General features: G+C 34.9%; 1 protein-coding gene across 1 annotated transcript in view; it reads left to right on the top strand.

The window, feature by feature from the left end:
- Positions 1-20,549, top strand: part of LOC134272615 (neurexin-1-like) — a 48,203-nt gene that overhangs the window by 7,653 nt on the left and 20,001 nt on the right. Inside the window, exons 4-8 of the mRNA XM_062754831.1 lie at positions 8,273-8,422; positions 9,580-9,740; positions 10,208-10,234; positions 12,765-12,926; positions 16,021-16,810. Coding sequence (XP_062610815.1) covers positions 8,273-8,422; positions 9,580-9,740; positions 10,208-10,234; positions 12,765-12,926; positions 16,021-16,810 — 1,290 coding nt within the window. The remainder of the gene's footprint in view (positions 1-8,272; positions 8,423-9,579; positions 9,741-10,207; positions 10,235-12,764; positions 12,927-16,020; positions 16,811-20,549) is intronic.

Here is a 20,549-nt window from a genome sequence, read left to right as displayed (position 1 = left end):
TATCATTCTTTTGTTATATAGAAATTATGTACCTCTGACCAGTTTGTATATATATTGTATATATGTTATTTGCACCCCATGTACCAATCTTGGTTTGGGTGAATAAAATGAACTTGTCAATGAACTTCCCTCCATGGTAAACAGATCGAAGGAAAAGCAAATGTAAAGTACGCATAAGAAATGATTTTTTTAGTTTTGGAAATGTAGAATCAAATGTGGACATTGTAGACTGGCTGCATCCACTTGAAAAAAGGCAATTATTGAAATAATCATCTAAATGCATTTCATTAAATTAGCTGTAATCCTTTAAAAGGTAGTTGAGTGCTTCCCCGTTAAGATTTTTCCTGGAGATAATTCTTTGCGAACATCCTTTAATGCTTTGCCTGGAGGTTATCGAACAGTTGCATGTCAACTTGCCGACTACGTTTTACAACTATGATTTCGGAGAAATTTTCTTCCTAATACCATGATGGTTATGATATTGAGTGATGTACTCCTGCAGTTTAATGTTTAATATCGCTGTAATTTCTGTAATATCTGTTTCTTTTTCATGTCTTTCTGTCATAATTTGCAAGGCCAATGCATCAAAACGTTTTAGCGATGAGAAAAATGTTTGTACCGTGGATAGCTGATTTTTATCCTTTTTTCGGCTCCAAAAAGAACAATATTGGGATTATCGAACACAGCGTTAATTATGGCAACCCCCAAACATGGAACTAGACCAGAACCGGCTCTTTGTCAAATTCATCTTATTTGTCATCTAATCAATTTTACATTGCTGAAGAAATGAGAAACTCATTGAAAGCCCTAGCAAACCCTATTTGTGATCAGATAGCATGAAATGGATTTGTAATTGTATGTGTTCTCCTGAAAATATTTTTTGGAGCCAGGATTTTGTTTTTTGATTTTTCCTCAAATCACAAGTGATTGATTACCTTTAAAAGAATGCAATATTGTTCTCTGACAATATAAAGTGATACAGCTGAACATTTTATCTGCTTTCCACATCATTCAAAGCAATATTTCACAAAAAGCCATTAAATGATTTTATTAAACAGGATTATTTGTTCATTCCACATTAGTCAATTGGTTTCTTAGAACTGTAACTGCTTCTCTACAGATTAAGCCATTGAACTGACTTTTATGTCATAAAATAATACTTGATCTGCTGGGAAACGGAGTTGGACATGTCTCCCACCTCTGTCCATGCTTAATTGGACTGCACTCTTGAGCAACAAAATTAATCCTGGGGAGAATGCCTCAAAATGTCCTTCACATTGACACAGCTACCCATACGGAAAAAAGGGCAAACAAACTACTATAACAAATTACTAACAAACCACTAGTTTAATAGTATAGCAAATCACATGAAAATGAGCTAACAAACTATACTCTAAAAAACTACTATCAAACCACTCTTAACAAACTACTATTAAAACCACTCTAACAAACTACTATCAAACCATTCTAACAAACTACTATCAAACCACTCTAACAAACTACTATCAAACCACTCTAACAAACTACTAACAAATCACTGGTAACAAATCCATCAGCAAAACACTAGATTTGATTTTTCCTTTACAAATCCACAAGTCTTTGAAAACACCTAAAACAGTCATATTTTGAAATATTCAACAAGTCCTGTTTCCGAGTATTTTAAATTCCAGGATTCACAAGTTTAGCCAATGCAAGTGCAACATTCCAACATGTTCACTTTTGTTTAGGAGATGCAATTCCAAGTCAATGTCCATGTATACTTATCACATATTCCCCCTCATGTTGTGCACATCTTCATAGTATTTTCACCAAAAAAATGTTCTTCAAGCTGACATTTAAATATTCCCTGCTTCATCTGGCATGGAAAATTCTGCAATATTTCCTTTTTTCTGGCCTTATTGCAACTTTGAAAGACATCTTTTTTGTCTTCTTCCAATAATCCAATGCATAACTGATCTAAACTAGTAAAGGAATTAAAGGTCAATCTGAAAATAAAGAAAAACCCAAAGCTAGTAAAAACCATACACATCCACATCCACAGAAGGTTAATTACTGTAGTCCAGCCTTATTTTAGGTAAAAAGGAACTTCATGACATGCATTAAATACCTCCTCTGTATCCAGATCCATCTTTTAATAGTGTTAATTGCTGCTTTTTCCAGTCAGGAATCTTATAGAATGATACTAACAATTTGAATGTCCCTAAATCACCATTTCCTTTGTTTCTGACCTGCTTGGTGGTTTGGTGGTTTGAAAATTGGCGCAAATAGCTAACACCGGATGTAAAGATTAAGCTGTTCTTGGAAACTTCAACAATTTTAGATAATTCAACCCTAAACATGTCTGTAAAGTAATTTCCCATGTGGTTAGATGCAAATGCTATACTAATAAAACACTGTTGCAAGATACCAAGTCTAACAAACTATAAAGAAATCACAATCAGCAGAAATGAAAGACTAACAAACCACTGCAGTTATTTTTAGAAACAGTGGTATGTTTGTGTTTCATTAAATGCTATACTATCAAACTACTTTAACAAACCACAAAAATATAGTTTGTTGGTAGTTTGTTGATGGTTTAATAGTAGTTTGTTAAAAATCTTTTCCGTTTGGGTAGCTTTAATTGCATACAGAATCTCTTAAAGATTTTCTGTGTTAATTGTTGAATGATCATATTGTAGCGCACCTTAATTATTGAACATGTTGAAGGTGCACATATGTCTATGGATTGGTTAAAGGAATGGAAAATTAAAAAAAAAAAAAATTTAAAAGAAATAATGAATGTTAGACAGGTCATGATTTTTTTTCTAAGACCATGGATCAAAATGGCTAGGATGGAGACTAGAATTATATTTCCTGTAATCATCCCCATAAATTTAACATGCAGTTTTGGTCATGTAATTGCCCCTTAATTTGGGTTATAAGAACTCATATTGTTTAATATAAATTCAATTGCAAAAAATCCTTTTTATGCACATGATGCATATGAGTACTGTGGACCAGGGGCAACTTTTTGAATAAACAGTTTTAAATCTTTTTTGATTGATGGAGAAGATAATAAACCCACCAATCCATGTTAATTTTGTTAGGCATCACCTGATTGGCAGTTTCGAGTTGTTGCATTCTTTACAAGAATGATTCTGATTGGTTTATGGGATTTTATCCTTTTGTAGAGTTTGAGCAATCTGATTGGCTTTTATTGGGTACTGTGAATACCCGATTGCATGTTAACAAGACTTCCTTGTAAATGATATTGTTGTCATTGATATATTCTTTAAGGATTGGAGGCATATGGACACTTAATTATTCTTCAGAAGTACATGTATCTATAGTGAGTTGGAGGGAGATTTTTTTTTCAATTCGATCTTGCATAGAACTAAACATTAAAGGAAATGAATAGGGAAGCATGAGGAGAGTGTAATTTTAGAATTTCATTTATTTACTGGCAGACCTTGTGTACTTTGTAGTGAGTGGGCAATAAGAGAGCTAGATGATCGACAATTTGTAATAATTTCTTTGCTTCCTTCTCCGTTAATCGTCTAGTGAATTTGACATCATGGAGTGTCAATTAATACAAAATAATTACTGCTATACATAAAAATCTTGCAGGACTATATTTTAAAGCGATTTCGTATATCTATTAGGTTCATAAACATGTCAGCTTCTGTTTGAGAGTATGATAAAAAAAATTCCATTTAAAGGATTGATGTTCATATGAAGATAGATGTAAAAATTTTCCTTCATAACCATTCCTTGCTGTAGCCTGTCTGTCTGCATTGTCTCAAGCCACGGTCCGGAGTCCATATAGCTCTCTCCTACCCTCCTGCTGCCTGATCACAAAGAGTGTCGTAATCTTGAATTGCCTCTCTATTGTGACGTCATATTTAGTCTGATTGACAATGTTCATTTCCCTTGAAACTGAAATCAACAATTGACATCAACAGTATACCAGGTATACAAGAAATACCGGGTATTTCGTATACTGCGATAGGATATTGAAAGGTTGTGACAATTAAAGTTCATCATCAGACTATGCTTTACTCGCATTGGTCAATATTTTAATGAGCTAGGAAAAATTCTCTTGTCATTCAACCAGGGCCAGAAAGGGAGAGGATAGTACATTAATTATGGCCATGGTTTGCGATGATGGTCTGTCTTTTTACTGAACAAAAGTTGACTCATTTTTTTTTCATATTAAAATTGTTCATGAACATGACCATTTTAGTATGACTCATAAGACCATTAATAGTTCATGCATGGTCACTATTTTGCACATTTTAGATTAGTTAACCTGATCATGAACTTGAAAATAAAAGCATCGATCATCTAAATCTGTCAACATATTGTCATTATATTTGGCAGAATTAATGCTAAATATAGCCTGGAGGATCTAATAGTTCATCATTATCTAGCAGATTTTTTTTTTACCAAGTTCTCGGCACTATCACCTCATAAACAAGGGTCCCCAAGATTTCAAAGAGTATGGCCTATGCACATGGACATAGCAGTCAACATCACAATATACTGAATATAAAAGACCCCGAAATCAATAAACACACAGATATTATGTTCATTGACAATGAGAGATATTAATTATATTTACTCTTGGTGGGGGTCTTTGATGTTTGCTGATGAGGTCTGTGGAAAGGGAGTAATTGTTGGTTAAAATTCACAGAGTCGCAGCAGTATTGATACAACGCACTTATAAAAAAAAACGTGATAAACAAAACAGCACAATTCAATCAGTTCCAGTAGTTTTGTGGAGTTGTTAATAAGTTCATTTTTTTGTATATGATTAATTATTGCATGTTTTCAGAGATTTTTTTTAAGTCTCAATAAATTATATTACACATGAGCATGATCCACGGATAAAGATGGAAAAGGTTAATTGTCCCACTGTGGGGAGTTCAGGTTTCAGAAGCAGAGCACTTGTAACATTGAAAGGGTATTTATTTACAATTAATTTGTTTGCATGACCATGATGACTTTAAGTATAATTTTTTTTTTACTTTGAAATATGGCAGGCTGTGTTTTACTTTGATGGTAAGAAATGAAAGAAATCTAAAGTAGAAACATAATACTTTGTGTCTTTGTCAACATGAGACAACTTCATGTTTGTCTTTAGTGTTAATTGAAATTAATTAGTTTATTAATTATCAAGATTAATGTAAAGGTTGGAAGCAAATTAAACAAGAGGCCCAGGGGCCACATCGCTCACCTGAGCAATTGGCTAGGAAAAAACACAGATCAGATCAGAACTGAAAGTAAACTGGGGGGGGGGGGGGGGGGGGGGGGGGCTTGAATTTTACACCCCCCAGGGGGTCATGATTTGAACAAACTTGAATCTACACTACCTGAGGATGAATCCCTATAAATATAACGAAGCCTGGCTTTGAAGTACTTGAAAAGAAGATTTTAAAAGGTTTCCCTATATGTTCCTATGTAAAACTTTGATCCGCCATTTTGGCCCCACCCTACCCCCGGGGGTCATGATTTGAACAAACTTGAATCTACACTACCTGAGGATGATTCCACATGAGTTTCATCTTTCCTGGCCCAGTGGTACTTGAGAAGAAGATTTTTAAAGATTTTTCCTATATATTCCTATGTAAAACTAATTGATCGGCCATTTTGGCCCCACCCTACCCCCGGGGGTCATGATTTGAACAAACTTGAATCTACACTACCTGAAGATGATCCCAAATGAGTTTCATATTTCCTGTCCCAGTGGTTATTGAGAAGAAGATTTTTAAAGATTTTTCCTATATATTCCTATGTAAAACTTTGATCGGCCATTTTGGCCCCACCCTACCCCCGGGGGTCATGATTTGAACAAACTTGAATCTACACTACCTGAGGATGATCCCACATGAGTTTCATCTTTCCTGGCCCAGTGGTTCTTGAGAAGAAGATTTTTAAAGATTTTTTCTATATATTCCTATGTAAAACTTTGATCGGCCATTTTGGCCCCACCCTACCCCCGGGGGTCATGATTTGAACAAACTTGAATCTACACTACCTGAAGATGATCCCAAATGAGTTTCATATTTCCTGTCCCAGTGGTTATTGAGAAGAAGATTTTTAAAGATTTTTCCCATATATTCCTATGTAAAACTTTGATCGGCCATTTTGGCCCCACCCTACCCCAGGGGGTCATGATTTGAACAAACTTGAATCTACACTACCTGAGGATGATCCCACATGAGTTTCATCTTTTCTGTCCCAGTGGTTCTTGAGAAGAAGATTTTTTAAAAAAGCCATTAATTTTTCTCTAATTCATAATTATCTCCCCTTGGAAAAGGGCCTGGCCCTTCATTTGAACAAACTTGAATCCCCTTCACCCAACGATACTTTGTACCAAGTTTGGTTGAAATCGGCCCAGTGGTTCTTGAGAAGAAGATGAAAATGTGAAAAGTTTACGACAACGACAACGACGACGGACAAATTTTGATCAGAATAGCTCACTTGAGCCTTCGGCTCAGGTGAGCTAAAAAGGGGGGAGGGGCTAAAACTTTTCAAGAAAATTAATTTTTTTTCAAAATTTACTACGTGATAAATAAGCAAAATCACCACACATGAATTGATAAATGCTATTTAAGAATTTTCGTTTGCCGGTATGCATGATCAAATTATTGTAAAGTCAAATTATTTTCAAATGAACATAGAAAGCAAAATTCAGAAACAAAATATACAGCAATGCAAAGAGTGTCTATGTCAATCGAATCCCTTTAATTACCGTATAAGTAGAATTTTTAGCAAGGATTTAAATTTTGGCATTATTAGCGAGGATGCTGATCGACATCGCTAAAAAGAAATTGCGTATTATCTGTAATAGCTTCTTAAGTTAGCATTTTTAAATCGCTAAAAGTACTTCTCGCTAAAAATAATTATAATATACCAGATTTTAGGTAGAAATCGCTAAATTTTTGTCTCGCTAAAGTTTCCACTTATACGGTTAATATGTAACATCATCTTATGAAAATATCAGAACTTTAATGCAAAAATTTGGAAGAAGAGTCATCTCTTTTTTCATTAATACATAATATTATTATTCAAGAGAAAGGTACAATTTTGTTCAACTGATAAAGTATTCTAGCTCTTAGATTTATCATAAGTTATAACCATTATTTTTGCCTGATTTCAATTTTTAAGTGGCACATCTTGACTTGAGCATTCAGCAAAGGTTAAAGTTAATATTAAGTTTTAAGTGAGATTTATCGTTCATGCAATTTTTATGCATTAAAAAAAGGTAAAAATGTAAATTTTATATAATTATAAATTTTTTCATGAGAAAGGATCATCTCATTTTCAAAACAAAATTGCATTCATTTTTGGGTGTAATATTCATGAGTACCCACAAAAGAAAACTCTCAATAGAATTGTATTCTGATACTTCATATTATCTGTATATATGATAGTTAGTTTGATAATGTCAGTAATTGAATAATTAAAAATTGGATAAATTCATGCAGTGCATATCTTTGCGTATTTTTTAAGAGACAAAGCAATATATTTTAATTCCAATGCATATTACAAAACAGTATTTGATGTTAAAATTTGATTGAAGTTTTATCTGCAATTTATAGGAAATTGCTTTCAGGTTTATATCTGTTGGATTATTCTTTCCCAGAAATGAAAGATAAAATCGTCCGGAGCATAAAATTCATATTTTTCTCCCGCATGTTTTCCGATGCCTATCTGACAAACAATTTGGAGACTAGCATGGTTTAATATGAAAAACTCATTGTGAGGCTGCCAGAGATTTCCTCCTTTAAAATTAAAGTTTGTTATCTCAAGAAATTCATTTTCTGACATCCTCAATGTTCTAAGAATGAAATTTTTGATTCGAAGGAAAATTAATATGTCATGCAATCTGTCTTGAAGTGTTTACATTTTGGAATGAAGAGGAACATGAATTGAGCTAATAGTCGTTGTTTCATTGAAAGGTTTCTTATCAAGAAAAAAAAGCCACAAAAATGTTTCTGTCAGTCAGTATCTTGCTGGGAAATTGTGATAACGTTTATCAAATGTGCATTTAATTGCTTACAATTAAAGACATGAGAATTCTTTTGATTTTAGAAGTATCAGAAGGAGCAAAAGGGAAATTTCAAAGAACATTTATTTCTAGTAAATTTACCCAAGTTGATTTCACCTCATTAGTTCTTGGATGACTTTAATGATTTTTCCCCCATAAATGTTTTTTTAAAGGTATTTGGTTTGATTAAAAGTATATTAGTTTTTAATTGATTTAATAATATTTTTTCTGGTCACACAGAATCTAAGAAGTCGGAGGTGACCTTTTTTGGGTCGGAGTACATCTTCTATGATTTCCTGGCTCAGGGAATGGATCCTATCAGCAGTCAGACAGACAGGGTAGAATTCTACTTCAGAACCAAGCATCACACCAGCTTCCTCTTCTATACAGGTAAAAAAAAAAAACAGATCTCATCTATACACAGGTAAAAAAAAAACCTAGACCAAATCTAGATATCCATACTTAAATTGAAATAAAAAAAAAAGCTCCAGTATGCAGAAATGTCCAGGTTTGAAGGCACTGGGAGTAAACTCATCTGATTTTTTCCTTGTCAGAGACCAGAAGAGCTTATATGTCATAGTAAGGTGTTTAATACTGTTTATTGTCTGTCCGTTTTTAAACATTTTTTAAATTGCTTTGAATTTAAAAAAAACTTCTATTTTTTTTTTTATGTTCCTTTGTTTTCAATGTTACTTACTGTCATATAAGCTAGACTACACTAAGATACTCAATTCTTTTGTTTGATATTCTTATAAAACACTTCTTTTTAGTCTTACTGCAATTAATCTTACCAAGTACACAATAAAACAAAACCAAAGATCATTATTCTTTTTGTTGCTGTTGCATACTTTTACGTACGATACTAATTTTCTCTTATGAAATGTTTTAAGCAGTAGAGCTACTGTCTAATCAGAGATTTCAGGTTATATACATTGACTTATTTTTTTAAAGTCAATTATTTACCCCCTTTGAGAGCTTATAAGGTCAATATTATACTGCATTGCCCAGATCCGTACTTCTACAGACTAATAAGTGCCAAGACTGTAGACCCGTATGATATTACAGTTGATTTATTTCTAATTAACTTTGGTAGACTTGCTGTGTTTTATGAGGTATGAACTTGTGAACAATTGCAACCAATCAAAGCACTAGCTGTAACCAATCAAAGGTTTTGGTGCTTTAAGTTACTCTATGCCATATATTTATTTGCTTAAATACCTGTGTTTCTTATAAATAAAAGACACTTGAAATGAAATATATATGAATTAAAACTGTACAGCAAGTCAGCAATGCCTGAATGGTTACTGAATGTTTAAAGACAGTTTAATATCTTGTACTCAAAGAGCTGGTAAAATTATTTTTGAATCAAAAGTAATACAAGTTGTTTAATGAATTAAGGCCTATATTACTGAACTTCAGTGTAAGATTGAAATAGTTCTTTCTAATGAACATTGATTGTTATCTAACTTCCTTATCAATAGTATTTGACTTTCCAGGTATCAATTTTTGTCTTGCCCATTTCCTATTTTCCTATTTTTTTTTTTCAGGAGAAAAGAGTGACTACATCAGCATTGCTCTGAAGAATGGAAGAGTCATGGCGATAGTGAACCTGGGTGGTGGTGAGACTAAGTTGGATATCGGTCCGAGTGGTTACCGCTTTGACGACAACCAGTGGCACCACCTACTGTTAACTAGACAATCAAGAAAGGTAACTCTACACATGACGTAGATATGTCTTATATTGCAAGGATATAGGGATGGAACTTTAAATAATAAATAGTATTTGCAGTCATGCAATTATTTTGGATGTAATTTTAGTTTTGGTATATTATTTGCTTTTAGCACCATTTCATAGTTGAATGTGTAGGGAAATGTTTTTATGAGATTACTGGTAGCTTTATGGTCATTTACATCTTGTTAAGTGATTAATACAAGACTGCTGTTTTAGCACTGAGTGGAAGCTTTTAAAAAGTTAAACTTCTAAATGAAATTTTCTGGATTCTAAGAAATGACTTGAAGCTACTAAGTATTAAGCACGATTTATAGATCTACACAGGTTAGATTAGATCACACTCTGCAGCTATTACTGCAATCACTCTGCACTTCTAACCCTGTTCTTTGAATTAACTTTTTGTTTGTTCTCTATTGAGTTCAGTTTCTTTACTTATTGAAAAGCTGACAATAGGAAATGCCAAGTACATAGTAAGTACCCATGGCAATGGTAAGTTACCATGGTAGCATGTGCATGAAAAACCCTTCCTCTAGGCTTGTTTTTTTGCCAGTTTGCAAAATTGTCTCACTGTTGTTAGTATTGCATGGTGTTGTTGATTGTTGATCCAAACATTTGATGAAAATGTCAAACCTCCAATTCATACTGTTGTGAGATACCTGGTTTTTCTTTTGATTGAACACCGATAATTGGGGTTATATGTCATTCACACTTTATTATATTAGGTACATTGACTCTGGTGTATGAAAGCTTTGACTCTGCTAAACAGCCAGGTGTTAGGTGGCCATACATGTTTAAAGTTTTGTTGACCAGTGTTTTATCAGTGAAATATAAAAGATTTGTTGTAATATAAAAGATTTTTAATTCTCGTATAATAGTATTCCTAAAGATTATATAGGGCAATAGCCATAATTCGTGAAAATTTTGTCCAATGACTATCTCGCGAAAATGCTTGCCTGCTTACAAAGCTGAGATGAAATGGTTCCTTGACAAAATTGATATTAAGTTGAGATACATGTAGCTTAGCTCTTCAAAAGGTATGTTGTAAGGAAGCCAAGATAGCTACTTTGACAAAGTTGAGATAGTATGGTTGTTGAACAGGTTCTAGGAAAGTAAGCTGATATACTATGGCTATTTGTCAAGTGCCTGATCATTGAGCTGAGATAGCATAACTAATTGGCATCTGTCTGATCAGCAAGCTGAGATAGCATGGCTATTTGCTGAGTGCCTGAAAAGTTAGCTAAGATAGCATGGCTTTTTATATATTGTTAGTGAGCTAAAATAGCCTGATTTTGAAAAAGATGACTGGCCAGCAAGCTAGCAAAAGGCATTACTGTTTAATCGGTGCCAGGTTAAAGAGTTGAGATTTCTCGGTTTATTGACATTTGCTTGGTCAGGTAAGCTGAGATAGCCTGGTTGTTTCATAGTTGTCTGGTCAGTGAGCTGAAATAACCAGATTTTCTGATAGACATATTGCTCAGTAAATTGAGATAGCATGGTTGTTTAACAGGTGCTTGGTCAGAAAAGGTTGAGATATATATGGTGAATTTTGTTAGTTGCTTGTTTAATTAGCTGAGATACTGTGGTTGTTTGACAGCTGGTGCCTGATCAGTTTACTAAGAAAGGATGACTGTTATAAAGTCACCTGGTTAGTGAGATGAAATGGTAGGTTGTTAGTAAGCTGATATAGATTGTTCTGGATAAATACTTGCAGATAAATTATGAATTAAACAAATTTGTTTGACAGCATGGTGTCTCAATGCAGCATGGTTGGTGAGCTAGCTGAGATGGGTTGCAAAGTATTTTAACTCAATTTACATTGAGTAACATTGAGTGTTACCTATATATTTTTGTTTCTTATGTGGTTTATTAGTTGTTTTGACATTTCTATTTGAAAATTAAAGCTACTAGCAAATTAAAGTGACATTTCAGGCATTGTGTAGATTTATAAGAAGCTCAGAGTTTGTACAATCAGAATTGTATCAGACAAAGCTTAATTGGGCCCCTGATTGTTTTGTAGGTGGCAACTAGTAAAGGTTAATGTTTAATTTAAGTAAAGCTAGCCTTTTTATGGAGGTTTGTTCACTTTGTTATCTAAAAATCCAAGTGGAATGTGGTATTCCGTGGGCTAGAAAATAAAAAATAGTCCGTGTGTGAATGACTATAATCAGATTTGTTTTGAGACCAGGACATCATTTAGGATTTGTCAATCAAGCCTGTCCTGAATCTCCCCATCAATGTTAAGTCCAATAAAACAGTGGACTCTCCTTTACTGTGGTCAGCGGATGGAAATGTAATTGATATTTGCATGTTTCATAAGCCCTCCTGACTAAAGACTGGGTCTTTTTCATTACTCAGGGGCCACTGACTTGAGATGAGGGGTGTTCGGTTAATTTTCCAGTTGATCAGAGTAGTGCTATAATGGACTTAAGTGATAATTGTGCTGGTCTGATTTGATTCCATTCTGTCAGCCATGTTGACTGAGGACTTCTGGGATTTCTCTATGTTTTGTTCTCTGTGTGTGCATTCTTCCCCCCTGTGTATTGCTTCAATTGATTTTGGAAGAAATCAATCATATTTATAGACAATAAGAATTAATGAAAAGGTTTCATGTTAGAACTGAGAATACACTAAAAAATAGATGTTTTTTGCCCAAAGGACAGGATAGGATGAAATCTAAGAGAATTTTTGATTTCTGCAAATAGGATCAAATTCAAAGAGCTTGCATTCCACAGTAATAACTTACATTTTTTTTTAATTTGGTATTTTCTATATAAATAATACAAAAAAGTGATTTATTGACTTGACCTATATAGCATGCACATTTACAGATAAATAAATGCAAAAACACCATTTTTCATAGAATATCTATCAACTGATCAAAAATACATGTTGGTTAATTGAATTAAAATAAATAGTGATGCCAACAAATTCCTGATAATGATGTTTGCCTGTATTTTGTATGATTTATAGAGTTACATTTTTCTTGTTTGTGGATAACAGGTCCAGCTGACGGTGGACGGTATCCACTCTACGGAGCGCAGTATGGTGGGGGTGTTTACGATGCTGGACAGTAAGGTGCTGTACGTCGGGGGGCACCCCCAGGCCACCAGACTTGGACAGGGGATCATCGTCCCCAACAACTTCAAGGGATGCATGAAAAAGGTAATGGTTGTACAAGAGAATAAAATGGTAAAGGAATTATGGGATTTATTATCATTAAGGTATTCAAAATTGTGGAAAGTTCATATCAACATATATTTTATAACATAGTCTGTACATAGATAAGGTATGTTGAATAGTGTTTAATTCTTGATGTATCATAAGTTGCTTTTCCAGTCCACAAACTTTTTGATAATCCAGGTTGGATAAAAAAAGAGATGGGGAAGTGGGAGGTGGAAAAAGATAAAAGTCCTCTAGTTTAAAAGAAAAGTTGAATAAAAAGCAAAGGGGAAAAATAAACAAAAATATTGTCTTGATTATATTGTTACAGTAGTGATTGTAAATTGAATTCATAAGATTTTCAGCAGTACATTTTTTTCTATTTAACTTATTCTGCACATTAAAGAGATTAATGAATTAAAGTGAAAACTAGTTTAATTTTATTGGGCCTTAATTTAATTAGCTTAGATTTTTTTCTTTACTCTAGATGATAAGCTTCATTACTGTTTGTAACTATAAAGTATGAAACCATATATCATTGCCTAACAAGATCTGATATAAAATAAAATCTATGTGTGCATTAGCTTGAGAATTTGATATTCAGATTAAAAGTACATGTGGTATTTTTAAGTTGTAAGGGCAGCATATATTTCATTATCACCACATGAATTCTTCGGAAAAATTTGATTATGAATTAGTGCGATACCTCTTTCACATGCTTTTTTCCTTTTCTTCTTTTCATATGTAGATTTCATTGATTAACAATCCCTTAGGCAGACAGAGATAATACCTGTTTTATTAATTAAAAATATGAAGTGAAATTGATTTCCACTCGGCTTTTGTAAATAGATGGAAAGGCATTTATTAATTTTAAAGGCATTAAATTACCTTTTTGATTGCTTTGTGGTATTTGTTGCAATCTCTTATTCAAATAAAAGTGCATTATCTTTATTTAATTGGAAAGTTTGTTGGGTTATTGCTTTCCCAAAGATCAGAGGTATTTATTTGTTTGAAAGTCTATACTACCATAAGTGAAGGCCAGATAGTTATTTGATCTGTCGATCAGCAGCATTCTCTTTCTGATTTTATAAATGAATGTAAACAATGAACTATTATTAGCGACCGTATAGATACATAAAGAGATCCTTTTTCTCCAAAAGTAATTTTTAAAGAAAACATATCATTATTAAGCATTTACATTGTAGCTAGGTTAAAACAAAAATGATTCAAAAATTAATAGTAAGGCAAAATCATTTTGTTATGTATTTAAGTCAGTGACAAGCATTTTAAAGGTGCACATAAATAAAAAAAAAATTCAAGGAATTGTGGTCATTTTTTATGACATATTGTGTGTAATATGAACACCCTATTATGTCATTTATTTAGAAATCACTACTGAACTCCAAGGTCAAGGTCAAAGGTCAAAGTTCTTGGTATCCAATGAAAGGTCTTCTCACAAGAATTACTTATACGAAGTATGAAAGCCCTAGCCCTTACTGTTCAAAAGTTATGGTCAAGGTTTAAGTTTTTTCATAAGTACGGAAATCTCCAAGGTCAAGGTCAAAAGGTCAAAGTTGTTGGTATCCAGTAAAAGGTCTTGTCACAAAAAATGTATGTGAAATATGAAAGTCCTATTATCTACCATTCAGAAGTTATGGCCAAAGTAATAGTTTGGAATTTTTTTGTAAAAGTGGGTCAAACTCCAAGGTCAAATGGTCAAATTCGGTGGTACCCAAAGAAAGGTCTTATCACAAGAAATACACATGTGAAATATGAAAGTCATAGCTCCACTAAATCAAAGTTATGGGCAAGGTTAAAGTTTTTGTGATGGACTGACAGATGGACAGACGAATGAGATTTAATGTCCCCTCGCTTTTGAGAAAGTGGGGGACAAAAAAATTGGGAGAAAGCTAGAATAGGCTTAGCTGGTCTATTTAGAGATTTACAGAGCTCCCTGATGCAGCACTAAATACTGACAGGGTTTCCGGACATTGTGTAATAATGTTAGATCTTGGTCATTGATTTTTTTTCTCTCCGAGTATGTAGTTTCGTTCTTGTCATTTTGACTTGGCATTGTACAGCAATCATAACACTTTCTATGTGCTCATCAACTTCTTTTCGACTTGACACTTTATTGAGAAGATTTTATAACCCTTTAGAGTACAGTTTACTGAGAAAAATTTTTTATAACCCTTTAATGTCCAGTTTTGAAGAACTTTTCTCAGATTAAACTAGGTTTATGTGTTGAAAGAATGTCAGCTCAGTGGAATTCACAATCCATGTAAAAATAATCAATGTTTTCCTTGATAAAGTTGATGCAATTTCCTGATAATTGGATAAGAAATGTAAAAAGATAGGAGTTACTGACTCCTTTGGTCTTCAAATATTTGTTTTGCCTAATAGTATTTCTGTTAAGAGAGACATTACGATATTCCTTTAGGTTTCCCTTGAGATCACCCAGAGCTAAGATCACCACATCATTATTGTTCTTCATTAGCTTTGCACTTAATGACCATAACTACATTCAGTTAATAAAAATCAAAATCTTCAGGCAAGATAAAGAAATTTTATGTCTAAAGTCAAAGTCAAGGGGTTCCTGTTGATTGAAGGTCATATAAAATGGTCAAGGACACAATTTCAGCAACAGCAGATTTGTTTTGGCCTATGAAATTTTTGCTGACAAATTTGTGAGTTCACAATTATTTTTCAAAAATAAATTACCAACAAAGCAGTGGTAATTTGCAAAACTTTGAAACATAAAAATTAATCAACACCATTTTGACCCGAATTCACAAAATAAAATTTCCAGATTTACGGCATAATTTACTTGTACAAGAAATAAACTGAGTATCAAATATTTAGACCAGTCATTTATTAGTCTTGTATGGCTAAGAGTAGTATATCAATGTCAGATTTTTCCATCCTACATCAAAATAGTGACAGAAATAGTCCAAGATAAGATAATATCCTAGACAACTAGAAACCATTTTCATATTTATGTGACAGAGGTTAAGTTAAATTGTCATACAAGATCCATTGGAATAGGTTGTTTGTGATATATTACATTAATATGAACTGTTATTTCCAATATTTATAGGTTATTTACACCGCAGATGGCATGAAGCTTGACTTGAGCAAAATGGCTTCCACCAAAAACAGTTTTGTCCAAGTGGAGGGAGCAGTGACCTTCAACCAATGTCAAGATATACTGGAAACCAAACCTATCACTTTCACCACCCCTGAGTCCTTCATCCCCCTCCCCCGATGGGAGGTAAACAGGGAGGGAGCCACCCTCTCATTCACATTTCAAACCAGTGAGGACAAAGGAGTGGTTATTTACAATAGTAGAAGAGGAAATTCAGACTTCTTTGCTTTTGAGATATTTGATGGCTACTTATGGTTTATAATAGATTTAGGTTCTGGTGCATTCAAAGATAGAATTAACACAAAAGTGAATGATAAAATGCAACACCATGTGTCTCTGAAACACTCTGCTTCAGGAAAATCAGGTTCTTTTACATTGGACAATGAAACAAAGGACTACGTTGTGCCAGGGAACAGTACAAATTTGAACTTGGATGGAGAGCTGTATGTGGGAGGGTTTGGAACCTCAAATGATGACATTCCTAAGGACCTCTGGGCAGGGACTCTGGGGTATGGATATGTAGGATGCATGCAAGATCTAGTGGTAAATGGAAATAAAGTGGATCTATTGATGGTGGCTAGAAAGAACAGCCAGTCAGGAATTGGGGATGAGTGCAAGGTGGAACCGTGGGCCAAGTGCTTGACTCGACCATGTCTGAATGGGGGTGTTTGCTCAGAGGGATGGAATCGATACAGGTGTGACTGCAGGGGTACCTCACACAGGGGCACACAGTGTCAGTCAGGTGAGTAACTTGGTTCCTCTTAGGGGCATACAGTGTCAGTCAGGTGATGACAGTGTATCTCACACAGGGGCACACAGTGTCAGTCAGGTAAGTAACTTGGTTCCTCTCAGGGGCACACAGTGTCAGTCAGGGGATGACAGGGTACCTCACAGGGGCACACAGTGTCAGTCAGGTGATGACAGAGTATCTCACACAGGGGCACACAGTGTCAGTCAAGTGATGACAGGGTATCTCATACAGGGGCACACAGTGTCAGTCAGGGGATGACAGGGTACCTCACAGGGGCACACAGTGTCAATCAAAGGATGACAGGATACCTCACATGAGCACACAGTGTCAATCAGGTGATGACAGGGTATCTCACACAGGGGCATATAGTGTCAGCCAGCCGAGTAACGTGGTACCTCACACAGGGAAACACAGTATCAGACAGGTACATCACAAAGGGGTCCACAGTGCCAGTCAGGTGATGAAAGGGCACCTCACACAGGGGCACACAGTGTAAGACAAGACAGTGACAGGTACCTCACAAGGGGGCATAGAATGCCAGTCAGATGATGACAGGGTACCTCACACAAAAGCACACAGTGTCAGTCAGATGATGACAGGGACCATACAGGTCATACAGTGTCAGCCAGGTGATGACAGGGTATCTCACACAGGGTCACACAGTGTCAGTCAGGTAATGATAGGGTATCTCACACAGGGGTACACAGTGTCTGTCTGGTTATGACAGGGTACCTTACAGGGTCATACAGTGTCAGGCAGTTGATGACAGGGTACCTTACACAGGGTCATACAGTATCAGTCAGCTGATAACAGGGTACCTCACACAGGGTCATACAGTGTCAGTCAGCTGATAACAGGGTACCTCACACAGGGTCATACAGTGTCAGCTGATGACAGGGTTCCTCACACGGGGGCACACAGTGTCAGTCAGATGAGTTACAGGATACCTAACACAGTGTTAGTCAGATGAGTTACAGGATACCTAACACAGTGTTAGTCAGATGAGTTACAGGATACCTAACACAGTGTTAGTCAGATGAGTTACAGGATACCTAACACAGTGTTAGTCAGATGAGTTACAGGATACCTAACACAGTGTCAGTCAGATGAGTTACAGGATACCTAACACAGTGTCAGTCAGATGAGTTACAGGATACCTAACACAGTGTCAGTCAGATGAGTTACAGGATACCTAACACTGTGTCAGTCAGGTGGATACCTAACACTGTGTCAGTCAGGTGAGTTACAGGATACCTAACACAGTGTCAGTCAGATGAGTTACAGGATACCTAACACTGTGTCAGTCAGGTGAGTTACAGGATACCTAACACAGTGTCAGTCAGATGAGTTACAGGATAGATGAGTTACAGGATACCTAACACAGTGTCAGTCAGATGAGTTACAGGATACCTAACACAGTGTCAGTCAGATGAGTTACAGGATACCTAACACAGTGTCAGTCAGATGAGTTACAGGATACCTAACACAGTGTCAGTCAGGTGAGTTACAGGATACCTAACACAGTGTTAGTCAGGAGATGACAGGGGTTTTTTTACACAGGGAAATACAGTGTTAGTCAGGTGAATGACATGGTACCTCACACAGAGGCACACAATGTCAGCGGTTAATGTAAAAATCTGTAAAAGGAGAATTATGCACAAGTGTGTTGTACTGCTATGGAGACTATAGTGAGTTCTTTACAGAAGAGTACAATCATAATTTATTACATAGGTGGCTTGTAGCAATATTAGGATCAACATACGGTGAACAGAATAAAGGTGTGTTCAACATAATTTTTTTCTTTAATCAGAAGTTGTCAAAGAATACGGAGTGACATTGAATTTTCACCCAAAATCATTGACCATTTGCATTGTGCATATTTTTGAAAAATGCAACATAGACATTGAATAAGTATCATAGTGAGTATTCCAACAATTCAAACTGGTTAAAGCTACACAGCTTTGATAAGAGTGGGTGAAGGTCCTTTCCATATATGGTTAACCAATCATTAACACAGAAAATGGGTACAATATCCTACATCATGTACATAGATCTTGTTGATGTAGTTCAAAAAGATAGCTACTGACAAAACCAAGAATTCCCAGCAGGTTTCTTATCTGGATCAATTGGCTGATTCTGAAGAAGTCTATCCATTTACAAGTGACAATTGTTTGTGAAGTGGTAGTCACTAAGTCTATATAGCCAGGTTCGGCAATCCTGGGCAAGATCTTTCATTGAGAGTCGGCAAGTCTTTTTTTTGGATGATTACATGAATACTTAATATTACATTCATTTGGTAATTTAGGACAGCATTGGAGATATCTGGATTGATAACTGTTATCTCCAACATAAATTTTGGATGGAATTTGAGGTCTTTTATTACTTTTGAAACATTAATACCATATAGGTCATAATAGGTGATATGAAAGAAAAAAAAATTAATGGAGAACCACTGGCAAATAAGTACACATATTGGAGGGAAATTAATATTTCTTAAAATAACCTCTACAGAGACCGGATTTTTAGGTAGCCATTATAAATAAATATAACTCTCGATATAAAATGCTGATTTTAGGAGAAATTCTAGGATTGGAAAAATTGCTGTGAAGCTTTCTCTCTCATTTTGCAATTGGATGCCTGAAGATTATATAGAATCATGGTTTATATGATGCCTTAGAGCCAGCACTATACTGCTCATTAGCAGCTCAGAACAACAAATTTGTTTGCTGAATTTGCATCAAATCAGGGTCTTGGCATCAGTTTAGCTGCCTTGATTTGGTTTAATGCCCTTTCCATCCCCATTAGTTGTATATTAGGATCCCCTTCTTCTAATGCCCAAATGTCAACGCAGGCAAAAATTGTCCGAGATTTAGAAGATTAATCAGTGCTGAAATGTACTCTCTCTCCAATCTAGCAGTTCCTGAGGATTGTACTAAATATCTGATTCTGTTTCTTTGTGATCTTAGGTTGGAACAACTCAGGAAACTTGATAGGGCCATTACGTCTGCTCCAATCTCATATTCACTGAGAGAGTCCTAACTTTTGTTACTGTTCATATCCTATTCTTTAAGGTCTCTCTTCCTATGTCTGTCAGCTTTTTCTTTAATCTATTAGTAATCTACAAAATGTATGGAAATTGGTTAACAAAGCGATGCTCCGTTATTGATTTCTCAGAGGTTTGGTGTATGCTAAGACTTACCAATGAAAAATACAGACAGTTATTTAATTTTAGAATGCTGCAGTTCTGGAACTTTTATGTCTGGTGAATAATGTCTTCCAATTCCATTCCTAGCACTTAAATAGTTTCTTTTTATGGTAGCTCAAAAATAACTTATTTATAAAATGGTATGTCGACGAATTAGTCAGCTTGTATGAGCAATTTTTGAACATCTATTGAACCAAGTTCTTTATGGAGTTGGTAATTGTATTAATACAAGAAAGTAGTACTATACACCAAAGAAATAAAAATTCTAGTCCATGTAGGAATGGGAGATCGTGCTTGGATCTGTTTTTAGGGTTGATATAAATTAGGCCTGCACAATTTCAGCTTCGTTGATGTCCATTTAATCTGGGTTCAAAGTTACGTACACCCACCCTAATCCTTTATAGAACGAGTAAATTGCATGTGGACTAATGTATTGGTGAGACTGATTTAGACACTTGAGAACATGGGCATTACAGTCTGTTTGAAATGTTTGATTTTCTCTAAATGGTATGGAAATCAAGAGAA

This window comes from Saccostrea cucullata, unplaced genomic scaffold, assembly GCF_032062105.1.
Source record: "Saccostrea cucullata isolate Sc308-1 unplaced genomic scaffold, CSIRO_AGI_Scuc_v1 ctg1073, whole genome shotgun sequence".
Lineage (NCBI taxonomy): Eukaryota > Metazoa > Mollusca > Bivalvia > Ostreida > Ostreidae > Saccostrea > Saccostrea cuccullata.
This window is presented reverse-complemented; position numbering and strand designations above follow the sequence as displayed.